The sequence below is a fragment of the Pristis pectinata genome, chromosome 28 (assembly GCF_009764475.1).
Source record: "Pristis pectinata isolate sPriPec2 chromosome 28, sPriPec2.1.pri, whole genome shotgun sequence".
In the NCBI taxonomy this organism is placed as follows: Eukaryota; Metazoa; Chordata; class Chondrichthyes; order Rhinopristiformes; family Pristidae; genus Pristis; species Pristis pectinata.
The window spans coordinates 7,205,338-7,218,708 of record NC_067432.1 but is presented as its reverse complement, the minus strand read 5'-3'; the positions used below and the strand labels follow the sequence as shown (position 1 = coordinate 7,218,708).

The window sequence follows — 13,371 nt, the reverse complement described above, 5'->3', positions numbered from 1 at the left end:
ATGGAGAATTCCTTCACCACACCTGTAGCAGAGATACAGGTGAGTGATGTTCCCACTGGCTGTGTGGTACCTTGTCCAAAAGGCCACATTTTGTGTTAGTTTGACCAGTGAGACAACAGGCCTTGACCCTGCTCCCCACCTAACCCATCACACCCAACATCTGGTGAGGATGCTGGATCGATCAGCTGTGGGAACCCTGGTTGTTGTCTGTCTCATAAACCCCAACCCCCAACCAGCACACACCACCACGGACCACCCCACCTCCCACCATGACCTGTGGCACAGTTCTGCTTACATCGATGAAAGTGAGGGATTGGGCGGTGAGTGGGTGGGGTTGGTGAGGGGAGAGTGGTTGGGACAGGCGGTGCAAGTGAAGGGGTGAGCATGGAGAGGTGGGGTTGGGCTGGGTGAAGGGGTCGGAGAATGTCGGTGGGCATTGAGTGAGCGAGGGGTCGCAGGCGGCGCGAGTTTGGAAGCTGCAGTGGGAGGTGCGGTGTGTGGAGAGGTGGGCGGGATGAGGGTGGAGAGAACAGTGGGGGATTGGGTGGTGGGGGTTGAGCAGGGATGGACGACGAGGGGGGGGCGTGTGTGGTGGAGGGGCTGGGCAATGCTGCAGGGCTGGCTGGCAGGTTTGGAGGTGGGAGAGGGGTGGAAATTCGTGTGGGCTGAGGGTGCAGGGTGGGGGTGGGGAGGAAAGTGGGCTTGATCTGTGGAGGGGTTGGAAGCTGCCCACAGGAGATGGGTGGTGCAGAGGGGTGGGTGGGGTGAGGGTGAATCAGCTGGGAGGGGCGAATGGTGATAGGTAAATGTTGGGGGTTGATGAAGGATGTATGATGAGGCTGGGGTTTGAGTGCTGGAAGGGTTGGGGGCAGGTGGTAGGAGGTGAGATGCTTGGAATTGGAATTGGAATTGGTTTATTATTGTCACATGTACAGAGTTACAGTGAAAAACTTGTCCTGCTTACTGTTCATGCACATCAATTCATTACACAGTGCATCGAGGTAGTACAAGGTAAATCAATAACAGAATGCAGAATAAAGTGTCACAGCTACAGAGAAAGTGCAGTGCAGCCAGACAATAAGGTGCAAGGCTATAATGAGGTAGATTGTGAGGTCAGAGTCCATCTTATCGTAGGGAACTGTTCAATAATCTTACAACAGCAGGGTAGAAGCTGTCCCTGAGCCTGGTGGTGCATGCTTTCAGGCTTTTGTATCTTCTGCCTGATGGGAGAGGGGAGAAGAGACAATAGCCAGGTGGGTGGGGTCTTTGGTTACGTTTGGTGAGGAGGCTGGGGTGAGAGTGGATGGATTTGGGACTGAACGGTGAGGGGTTGGAAAGTGGGGGTTGAGTGATGGATGGATTGAAGAGGTGGGGATCGGATAGTGGGGGAGTTGTATGGGGACGGGTGATGTCAGTGGTGAACTGGTTACAGGGTGGTGGGGTGAAGTGCAGGGGTCCAAAGGGGTGGGAGGAGGTTATGCATGGATAAGGTTTGTGTGAGGACTCCTCAGCAGAGTTCCAGAGACTGAAGCCGGCCTGAGCCAGAGGTCAAACACTCAACTCTCGTGTTACGGGGCAGAGATCCATGCGATAGATTGGACACTGAGGGGCTCTGGGGAAATGACGGCTGAGCTGGAAATAAGTCTTAAGGCATTGGATCAGTCTTGATCTCATTGAATGGTGGAGCAGGCTTGAGGGACTGAAGCCTGTTCCTGCTCCCTCTGTGTGAAGTTTCAACCAGATGGCATGGTAAAGTACAGAGGCTACCTGGGTTATGAAAGATCTGACTTACAGGAATCCAACTGTTATGCAAATTCTCCCATAAATTTTTAAAGTAATTTTCCAGGTAGGAAAGTTAGTTACAGAAGTGCAAACATCTTCAGGAGTTATGGAATAGGGGTGGAACTAATTACTTCAAAAGACAACCAGTTTTAAAAACAAAAGTTTACATGAAACCTCCCTGCTATAATCAAACAGACACCATTGTCTGCAACAACACACAAAAAGATGAAGGAACTCAACGGGTCAGGCTGCATCTATGGAGGGAAATGGACAGTCGACATTTCAGGTTGAGACCCTTCACCATCGTTGGTTAAGGTCACAGGCTGCTGGTTGACAGCGGGAGGCCGCTTAAGAGATTTGCTTTTGAAACTGACAAGGCAATCTCTTCTATTGACACTTGTAAAATACTTGGATGTGGGATATTCTGATTCTCTACCATTGTAACTACGCAGGGGAATAAAACAGATAAATGTTCATCGACTCTCATTGAAATTGTTTGTTTCTGAGTGAAGGAAAATACAGTTTATGGACAGTTCTCAGGAACAGAACCCTTTCCTAACCCGGGGACTGCCTGTGTATGGGTACCAGTGTGTAAATATTATCCAGATCACCACCAGACACTGCCCATCCCTCTTCACCTCCTGAAAGCATGGACAACTTATTGATATATTGGCCGATGGTTCCTGTAGCTCTGGGTGCCTGTGACCTGTGTTACGTGCATGTCCAACAGAAGCACCAGAAGACTTCAGTAGTGGAGGCTGATCCTGAATTCACTTGATTTCTGCACCTGCATACACCCGGAAAAGTGGCAGGAATCCTAAGGGATTTTCCTTCCCTTACAGAGACAGTGGGGGAAGTATTCGCATCACTTGGTTCTTAACCAGCAGATTAAGAACCAAGCCAGAGCTGAAAGTCTCAGACACTAGGTTGGGTGGTTAGCACGTGGCAATGGCATCTTGTTTGTAGGCAGGACTGAGGGGATCCAATTAATACCCAGCCAAGATACTTCATTGCAAACCATCATCATCACCATATTGAGATTCTGACGGAAAAGAGAAGAAGATCACCTGAGAATGCAAAGAGTTAACACAGAGTAAAGGAGTAGGGAGTGTGGATGCTATTATATGGAAAAGGGGAGGTATTCTCATCTGGGGTTCGTGGCCCACCCTGGGCGTCTATGAGATGCTGTTAGCCCTGGTGCGTCTGAGCTGAGGTTTGGTCACCCAACAATGTCCTTGCCTTTCGATTGGATTGGATCTCCATGCTTTGTCCCTTCTGGGGAAGAAGGGTTAGGGTTGTAGGAGCTGGGGTTGTTCACCTTCGAGCAAGAAGGTTGAAGGGAGACGTGATAAGACATGCACCGGGTTATGAAAGGTTTAGATAAGGTAAACAAAGAAATGGCGTTCACATCGGCTGATGGGCCAAGGATCACGATACACAGATTAAAGGTTTTGCACAAGAGATATAGAAGGTAAAGTGAGAACGAACTGCCTTGCAATACTAGAACTGGCTGCCGATGAGTGTGGTGGAACCACACTCGAAAGGAAGTTGGATAAGGCACTTGGAGAAGTAAAGCTGTAGGGCTATGGGAGTAGAGCAGGGAAATGAGACTGACTGGATCGCTCCATTGAGAGCCAGCATGGGCTCAATGAGCGAATGGCCTCAGTCAATTCCATAATGACTCTATTGGTGAGGAACTCCAGCCTTGCCCCTCCTCTCCCATCCATGGGAACTTCAGCCTCAATCCCATCCCACTCTCTTCCTATTGGGGTTTTGCTGCTCGCACAGTGACACCAATAGTCTGCCCTGACTGCCTCAACCTTCTCCCTTCAGTGCCTGGAGTCTCACCCTCCACCCCACCTCACAATCCCAGTGGGATTCCGGAGCATCCACTTCCCAACACTCATCCGGTTTGAAAAGGCTGAGACGCCTGCTGAGCCAGCCAGCTCCTAGGAGCCTTTCGGAGCGAGTGCACACACGGAAAGGGCTGAGCCCACAGCTGAGACCATGCGCGCTTGGTTGGGCTAAGGGATAGAGATAAGGTTTGTGGAGTAGAGTCGGTGGAATTTGGGAATCTCAGAAGCAGGAATGGTTGAGAACTCCCGGAATAGAGAACAAAACAGCAGTCACGGCCTACTCATTCAAAATATAACATGCGTGTTCTAATATGCATCCTGTGCTATTTTTAATGCAAGATATTGAACACTAAAAGGTTGCTGGCAGGGCTTAACAGGCACATTAGACATCCACACAAAAACAGCCACATTATTCCGACCTTACTTTTGCTTTGCTGTCACTTACCGTTCTGAGACGCTGCAGTTAAAGTGGATGAAGGGCATCCCAAGCCTGCACAGAGGTTACCAGAGCAAGACAACGAAAGGGAAGGAAATGGCAGGTTTTGTGTTAGTAACAAAGGAAGTGGGAAGAGCAGCACTTTATACACACAGTGAGAGACAAAACACCTCGAAGAGCCAGCATCGTCATCCAAATCAAGTCCATGTGAAGAAACTTCAGGCGTTTGTCAAACGCACACAATGTCTGTAAAGGGGCATCACTCTTTTCCCTTGGTCTGAAGCCCTGCCAGAGAATGTAATGTAGGGAGATACTCTGATGCAGCACCAGGGGAGAGCTGCACTCTTGTCTTTCGGTCGTACTGACAATTGAGATCTGTCCCGTGGCCATTATTTCAAACAGGAGCTCTGTATGGTACCCTGGGCAACATCTACCCCTCAGCCACACAGATTACCTAGTCATCACCTCTCTGTTCTCTGTGGGAGCTTGCAGTGCAGAAATTGGCTGCAGTCTTTCCTATATTATGATAGGCAGTACACTTCAAGACATATTTAGCTGGCTCAGAAGTGCCTTGGGATGTTCTGATGTTGTGAATGGTACAATATACATCTCAAAGACCTTCCTTACGATCTAGTGATGTAAGTCATGTTTAAACCATGACTCCATCACCCCCATGCAGTGCAGAGATAACAAGAACACTGCTTGTGAAATCAAAGGTACTTTTCATCTTCAACAAAAAATATCAAAAATCGGACCGACTGATGGCACATTGATTCCAGAGAAAATCCCATCCTGACAGAGAGTGATAATCCCACAGTTCCATGGCTAACACATGCAAGCAACTCAGTGATATTACAATGGGAATAAAATCCTTGCTCTGATGTGAGGCAGCTTTGAATTTGCTGAAGGACTTTACTTAAAACAATCCTGCATAATGCACCAGTCAAGCACTTTAAAAAAAAATTAAAGGATTAATTCAGAAAAATTCAAAGACTGAAAAGACAATATAGAATGGTAGATATTTCCAGGACTTGAGGGCCTGGGTTATAGGGAGAGGGTGGGCAAGCTAGGATTTTATTCCTTGGAATGTCAGAGACTGAGGGGTGACTTTATAGAGGTGTACAAAATCATGAGGGGCACAGATAAGGTGAACACACACAGTCTTCTTCCCAGGGAAAGGAAAAAAAACTAGAGGGCACAGGTTTAAGGTAAGAGGGGAAAGATTTAAAAGGGATCTGAGGGGCAACTTCTTCACGCAGAGGGTGGTAAATATATGGAACGAGCTGCCAGAGCAAGTAGCTGAGGCAGGTACAATAACAACATTTAAAAGACTTTGGATAATTATATGGATAGGAAAGGTTTGGAGGAGTATAGGCCAAATGGGACTTGCCTAGCTGGGCACCTTGGTCGGCATGGGTGAGTTGGGCCGAAGCGTCTGTTTCTGGGCTGTATTACTCTATGACTCTAGATGCAGCAAGATTGTCTGACGATGCATCTGTAATGAATAGCAATTAATGTACATCTGAAATGTTAATTGATCATTTCTCTGCTGGAGCCATAGTGCCCTTCTAGTGCTTTCTGCTTTTAAGTTAACTTCAGGCATAGTTCAGAACCATTTTGGGTGCATCCAATGTTCTGAAAGATCAGCAGTACCACATGCAGCCAGCAGATGTCACAATTTCCTGCAATTGCTTTAATATTGGGTGTGAGAATATGCAACTTGCAATTGCAGGGCAAAGTTGAGACAAATAGTGGATAGGTATGTAAGGGGATAAATGATAGAGGGAATTAGTCATAGAGCCACAGAAAAATGCCCACGGAAACAGGACCTTTGGTCCAAGTTGTCCATGCTGACCAAGATGCCCAGCTAGGCTAGTCCCATTTGCCTGTGTTTGGCCCATATCCCTTTGAACCTTTTCGATCCATGTGTCTTTTAAGTATTAATGTACCTGCCTCAACCACTTCCTCTGGCACCTTGCTTCATATACCCACTACCATCTGTGTGAAGAAGTTGCACCTCAGGTCCTTTCTAAATCCTTTTTGGGCAGGCACGGTAGTGTAGTGGTTAGTGTAACTCTTCACAGCGTCAGTGACCCGGGTTCAATTCTGGCCACTGTCAGTAAGGAGTTTCTATGTTCTCCCCGTGTCTGTGTGGGTTTCCTCCGGGTGCTCCGGTTTCCTCCCACATTCCAAGACGTACAGGTTAGGGTTGTGGGCTGCTATATTGGTGCCAGAAGCGTGGCGACACTTGCGGGCTGCTCCCAGAACACTGTACGCAAAGATGCATCTCACTGTGTGTTTCGATGTACATGTGACTAATAAAGATATCTTATATAAAAAAAAATCTTTCCCCTCTCACCGTAAACCTATGCCCTCTAGTTTTTGATCCCTTTCCCTGGGAAAAGACTGTGTGCGTTCACCCCATCTATCCCCCTCAAGATTTTGTACACCTCTGTAATGTTACCTCTCAGTCTCCTACACTCCATGGAATAAAGTCCTAGCCCGCCCAACCTCTCCTGATAACTCAGGCCCCCGAGTTCTGGCAACATTCTTGTCGTGAATGGGGGTCAGGTAAATTAGGTTGGGAGAGAGATCACATGGGGTTGAGAATGATTTGCTGGGGTATGGAGGAAGAGAGGGGTAATGGGGCTGAGTCAGCTGGTCTACCAGGAGCTGGTACTGTCTCAACGAGCTGAGTAACCTCCTGTCGTGCTGTAACATTTCTGTGATGCTTATATCTGTGCTGCAAGTCCAATGTAACTCTGTGGTATTTAGTTTAAGGTGAAATACTTCAGTACTAAATGAATACAGGATGTAAATTGTCTTAAAAATATGCCACTGTAAACTAACAATTACCATTCCCTTGACAACAACATTCGAGATTGAAGCTCTGATTGTTGTCTGTGAGATAGTCAATTGCGGCATTAAAAACATCGATAAATTTTAACAGTAATCTATGTTGCAGTTCCCCAGGCACCAGTAGTTGGTGCCTCAGGCAGACAACCAGCTGCGTGCTGATACAGTGCCAGCTATTCGGCCAGAGAGGAATCACAGCTCATATTGATCTAACACCAATTCAGTTGCTCACATCAGGGAATCATAGCAGAGTGCAAATCTTGGTTAGTTTTCCTTTCTCTATAGAAAGAAAATCAGTCTTGACACAACCCTTTTCATTCAAACTCAAGAAGAAATGACAACAATTCTGTTAACGTTGTCGGTTTAATGGAACACAACGGGATAAAATGTGATGACTCCAGGCAACACATCATCAACAAAAACCGGAGAATGTGGCTGCAGGAGTCCTGGATTCAGCATTAAAGCAAACTTTACATGACCCTGAAATAAAAACAGAAAATGCTGGAATCACTCATCAGATCAGGCATCATCTGTGGGAAGAGAAACAGAGAAAACATTTCAGGTTGTTAACTCTTCCTCTCTTCACAGATGTTGCCTGACCTGCTGGGTGTTTCCATTTTGTTTTTCTGACTTTACTTCAGATTTCCAGCATCTGCTGTTTTCTTTTAGTTTTCATTTACATGACCATGGGGAAGTTTCACTGTGTGAAAGGTGCTATATAACTACATGTTGTTGTTGCTGTTGCCTTGTTTACAAGGCTGCGTAGAAGTATGAGTTCACCTAAGACCAGCACTTTGAGGAGAATGCAGTGTAAATAATGTCCAAAGTTTATTGTCCTGAGCTGCTTCTCTGGGACATCCCTGAAGCTGTGAAAGTCAAAGAAATTTACCATGCACTATGCCCAGAAGAGGAATTTCCCAAATTTGAACTCAAGCCAAAACTAAACCCAACCCAATCACATACTAACGTGGATACGGTGCAGGGGTAAACTGCACCTAAGCACTAATCGCATATGATCACAAGCATTACCCAAGCATGTCTTCTCTCATTATTAATACCTCTTGGAAGTCTCAAAGTGATGGTCACGTCACATTTGGATGGGAGAGGATGGGATAAATCGAGATGCTCTGTTTAGATGATACCAAATTCGGGTGGTATAATGATCGGGTCTGCTAGGGGCAAGGGAAGACTGAACAATACAAAGGGGTCCACTGCAATGTTCCCAACTGAGATCCCTGCCCCACCTCCACACCATTGTCATTGGTCAGCCCACTTGCTCGTGACACATACTGTCCAATAGGAAAAGTGAATGGATTCTTTGTTAGACAATTGGATGGGTCTTGGCTGTGAGTCAAGCAGCCTTTTGCTCCTGGTCTTTGTTATTTATAATAACTCAGTGTGTCCAAAGAAAAGGTACTCAGTTTCTTAAATGCCTCTGTGATATTTTTCCTGGTTATGTCACGAGAGAATAGACTTTCAATCCTGGAACCTCCTGGTGCAGTCCACAGGATTGGCAGCAAAAGTCTCGAAGCTCATTGATGTCCTTAGCTTAAGCAAGAAGCAACTATCTAGAGGCCTGGAGATCTCTCCCCAACCAGAGTCAGTGCCATCAACAAAAAAAAGTAAGAGGAAAAGAAGACTTAATTTCTACTGCACCTTTCACATCTCTTTGAGAATGTACCTAAAGCCCTTCTGAGCTGTGAAGCTTGTAGCCAATTTGTGCATAGCTCACTCCCTGAAATAGCAATGTGATATCAAGCAGGTATTCCAAATGATGTTGGCTGAGGGATAAATATTGGCCAGGACCTTTGGAAGAAGCTTGTAGTTCTGCTTTGGAATAGTTCCATTGGATCATTTATCATAGTCACAGAGTCATAGCCATACTTCACAGAAACAGTCACTTTTGCTCACGAAGTCCGTACTGACCATCAAGCACCCACTTACACCAATCTGACACTCACCCCATTTTACTCTCCCCTCATTCCCCTCAACTCTTCCTAGATTCTACCTCTCACCTATACACTGGGGGGAATTTATGGTGGCCAATTAATCTACCGACTTACATGTCTTGGGAACGTAGGAAGAAAGTGGAGCACATGGACAAACCCATATGGTCACGGAGAGTGTGCAAACTCCACACAGGCAGCACTGGAGGTCAGGAGTGGACCTGGGAAGCTGGAGCTGTGAGGGAGAAGTTGTACCCACGGTGCCACTACTTGATTTACTGTCAATTGTACACTTGGAGAGGAGTGACCAGCCGTTCCAGAGGAAGTTACCAGCCCAAGAACATTGTATTAGCTATTATTTTCTCACGACCAATCAGAGGAATAGACACAACATCAATGTCAATGTGTGGCAATTTACCCAGTGGCTCAACATTACAAATAAGGTGGTTTGAAGCCAATTTTAAATGAATTAAATGAAAACTGAGAACTGTCTTCACAGAAAGTACTGTGTACAGTTTTTGTCACCCTGTTAAAGGAAAGACATGACTAAACTGGACAGAGTGCAGAAAAGATTTACGAGGATGTTGCCAGGAGTCGAGGGCCTGAGTTATAGGGAGATGTTGGCCAGGCTGGGTCTTTATTCCTTGGAATATAGGAGAATGAGAGGCGACCTTATCGAAGTGTTTAAAATTACGAGGGGCATAGAACATAGAACGTAGAAAGACTACAGCACAATTCAGGCCCTTCAGCCCACAAATCTGTGCCGAGTAGATAAGGTGGACGGTAACAGTCTTTTCTCCAGGGGAGTCCAAAACTAGGGGGCATAGATTTAGGGTGAGAGAGGAATGTTTTAAAAGGGGGGGCAACTTTTTCACACAGAGGGTGGTGAGTATATGGAACGAGCTGCCAGAGGAAGTGGTTGAGGCAGGTACAATAGTATAATTTAACAAGCACTTGGATGGGTACGTGGAGGGGTGGGGTGTAGAGGGATATGGGCCGAACACAGGAAATTGGGACTAGCTGGGTGGGCACTGTGGTCACATGGACTGGTTGGGCCGAAGGGCCTGTATCTGTGCTGCATTGCTCTATGACTTTATGATTCTAAAGAAGAGTCAGAATGTGGAAGATGCTGGCTTCAGAACAGGGACCATCTTAAAATCAAGTCTTGATTTTACACAGGGATTAAGGGTGCTGGGCTCAGATTAACAATAGAAAATTGGGATTAAAGTTAAAGGTGCTGCCTTGGTTAAAAGCAGAATATTGACATGGACTCAATGGATTAAGAGGCTGACTTTTCGTTCACTGGACACAGGAAGGTAGAATTTCCACAAGGGTTCACAGGATTTCCTAAAGTAGATGATTGGTGTAAATCTCAGATAAATGGGCAATTTCCCATTTCCCAGGAGAATCCTGGGTGGAAATCCTACCACACAAAGACTGGGCTAGTACACTACACAGTTAGAATAGATAGACATCAAATGAGAAAAAGGAATCTATGATGGCCTGTGACCTTAGGGTTACTAGGGTCACAGTTGTCTGAAATTTCAGCAGTGACTCTCAATCTCCTGCTGTTGGTATCATCAGTCCAGGAATTATGATGGGAAATTGAGAGAACACCAACTGGGCAACAAAGGTCAAAGTGTTATAAGGGTCAAAGTATAGCATGGGTTACAGTGTCAAAGTATAATTGCCACAATCAATGCATAGTCATGGTGCAGTATCACAGTATAACCTAGGTCAAAGTGTAACTAGGGTCAAAGAGTAACTATAGGGACATGACATAATTAAGACCACAGTCTTTTTGTGGTCAAAATACAATTAGGAATCGGAGTCATTAAGATAACACTTTAATTAGGTCTGAATCCATTTGGGTCAAGGTACAATCAGGGATTAAAGTCATTAGGGTCACGGTATAAATAGGTTGAGAATACAATTAGGTCAAAATGCAATTTGAGGTCAGAGGTTTTAGGGTCACTGTATAAATAGGTTAAGAGTACAATTAGGGTCCAAGTGCAGTTAGAGGTCAGAATAGAATCACTGTATAAACAGGTTCAGAATATAATTAGGGTCAAAGTGTAATTAGAAGTCTGAGTCATTATAAATAGGGTCAGGTCCGAGTTGAGGCCTTTTATCTTAGAATTCTAATGTTTTTTGACAATTTGGATTCAGTCATTCCATATAATGTTCTGTACTCTGTTACCAACATATCAGTGGGCAACGGAAATCTCACCCAATGGAGTGGCGATTGTGATTCCTTACTGTGGCAATGTAACAAGAAGAAACATAGTGCGACGCTGTGGTCACCTGGCTTACCGGGAGTAACACGATAGAGCAGTGCAAACAACGGTGTTGAAGACAGAAACAGGCACAAACCACTTGTGGAAGGTGCTGTTGATCCACTTGTCCGGCATGATGTAGGCTCCATAGACAGTGGCAGAGCCTGAGGGGGTGAGAAAACAATGCAAAACGCAAAGTGGTCACATGCATTTGATTGGTACGTAATCTGGGCTGCACCTCCTCAGAGTTTCTCTTGTCGCATGCCTCTAATACACGTAGTGGTTTGTGTGAAGGAGGAGGTGCCTCTGCCTCTTGTTGATGAGATAGGAACGTCGCTGCCTGCTGCTACCTGTCCTCAGCAGTGAGGTGAGCTACCTTCTTGAATCACTGCTGTCTGTGGGACAAAAGTCCCAGATGTCAACCAGGATGCTGCCTGGATTAGAGGGTATGAGCTATCAGGAGAGGTTGGACAAACTTGGATTGTTTTCACTAGAGCGCAGGAGGCTGAGGGGAGACCTGATAGAAGTTTATAAAATTATGAGAGACATGGCAAGGGGAGACAGTCAGAATCTTTTTCTCAGGCTAGAAATTCAAATCCTAGAGGATGAGTATTTAAAGTGGAAGGGGGAAAGTTCAAAGGAGATATGTGGGCCAGGTCTTTACACAGAGGGAGGTGGGTGTCTGGAATGGGCTGCCAGGGGTGGTAGTGGAGGCAGATATATTGGTAAATTGGTTTATTATTGTCACACGTACCGAGGTACGGTGAAAAACTTTGGTTTGCATGCCATCCATACAGATCATTTCATTACAGCAGTGCATTGACGTAGTACAAGGGAAAACAATAACAGAATGCAGAATATAGTGTTACAGTTACAGAGAAAGTGCGGTGCAGGTGGACAGTAAGGTGCAAGGCCATAATGAGGTAGATTGTGAGATCAAGAGTCCATCTTATCGTACTAGGGTACCGTTCAATAGTCTTATAGCAGCGGGATAGAAGCTGTCCTTGAGCCTGGTGGTACGTACTTTCAGGCTTTTGTATCTTCTGCCCGATGAGAGGGGGGAGAAGAGAAAATACCCGGGGTGGGTGGGGTCATTCATTATGCTGGCTGCTTTACAACGCAGCCAGAAGTATAGACAGAGTCCATGGAGGGGAGGCTGGTTTCCGTAATGTGCTGAGCTGTGTCCACAACTCTCTGCAGTTTCTTGCGGTCTTGGGCAGAGCAGTTGCCATACCAAGCCGTGATGCATCTGGAGAGGATGCTTTCTATGGTATATTGATAAAAGTTAGTGAGGGTTAAAGGGGACATGCCGAATTTCTTTAGCCTCCTGAGGAGGTAGCACTGGTGCACTTTCTTAGCTGTGGCATCAACATGGTTGGACCAGGACAGGCTATTGGTGATGTTCACTCCTGGGAACTTGAAGCTCTCAACCCTCTTGACTTCAACACCGTTGATGTAAACAGGAGCATGTGCACCCCATACGATACGATGGAGGCCTTTAAGAGGCTTTTACACCGACACATGAACATGCAGGAATGAAGGACATGGATCATGTACAGGCTGAAGAGATTTAGTTTAATTTGGCATTGTGTTCAGCGCAGACATTGTGGGCCGAAGGGTCTGTTCTTGTGCCGTACGGTTCTACGTCCTATGTTAAGTAAGGAGGTCTAGAGGTTGACCAGTGATGATGGAGGGAGGGCAATTTATGAGCGTGATTTGGAGGGGAGCCTGCTGGTGGTGGGTTTCCACACACCTGCTGCCCTTGTCCTTTGAGGTAATAGACAATGTGGACTCGAGAAGGTGTTGTCAGAGTAACCTTGGCAAGCTGCTTCAGTGGAGTTACCACACATTGAAGCCTCAGTGTGCCAGTGATGGGGAAACCTGCTGCCAAACTTATGGTGGGGCACCAAGAGACGCTGAGAGGACATCCAATGCCAAGTGCTGACATGTCAGTTGTTCATTCAACAGTAGTCAATGTAATAACTTGTACCTAGACTGTAGAGGCTAAGAGCTCCGTAGTCGAAAAAGAAGCAGATATGCCTCGCTCGAGTGGACATTGAGCTAAATGTGTGGGCACAGCTCGAGGTAAAAGGATAGATACAAGCTGACACCATGTAGACGAGGAGAGGCCATGTATAAGTTTCATTCCAAAAGTCCAGCGTGTAGGATAGGGCCAGCAAGTTCCAGACAAAGTACCTGCAGTGCAAAGTAAGACAACA

The 13,371-nt window shown here is 46.1% G+C and overlaps 1 protein-coding gene across 4 annotated transcripts in view; it reads right to left on the bottom strand.

Moving 5' to 3' along the window:
• The window catches only part of LOC127584045 (membrane progestin receptor gamma-B-like), a 98,445-nt gene that overhangs the window by 13,927 nt on the left and 71,147 nt on the right, over positions 1–13,371 (bottom strand). For 3 of the 4 annotated variants that reach the window (XM_052040579.1, XM_052040578.1, XM_052040580.1), the window contains exons 4-6: positions 13,143–13,348; positions 11,190–11,316; positions 4,084–4,128 (exon numbers count right to left, since the gene is read on the bottom strand). In XM_052040579.1, the coding sequence (XP_051896539.1) occupies positions 4,084–4,128; positions 11,190–11,316; positions 13,143–13,348 (378 nt within the window). The remainder of the gene's footprint in view (positions 1–4,083; positions 4,129–11,189; positions 11,317–13,142; positions 13,349–13,371) is intronic. The other variant, XM_052040581.1, reaches the window with a different exon arrangement.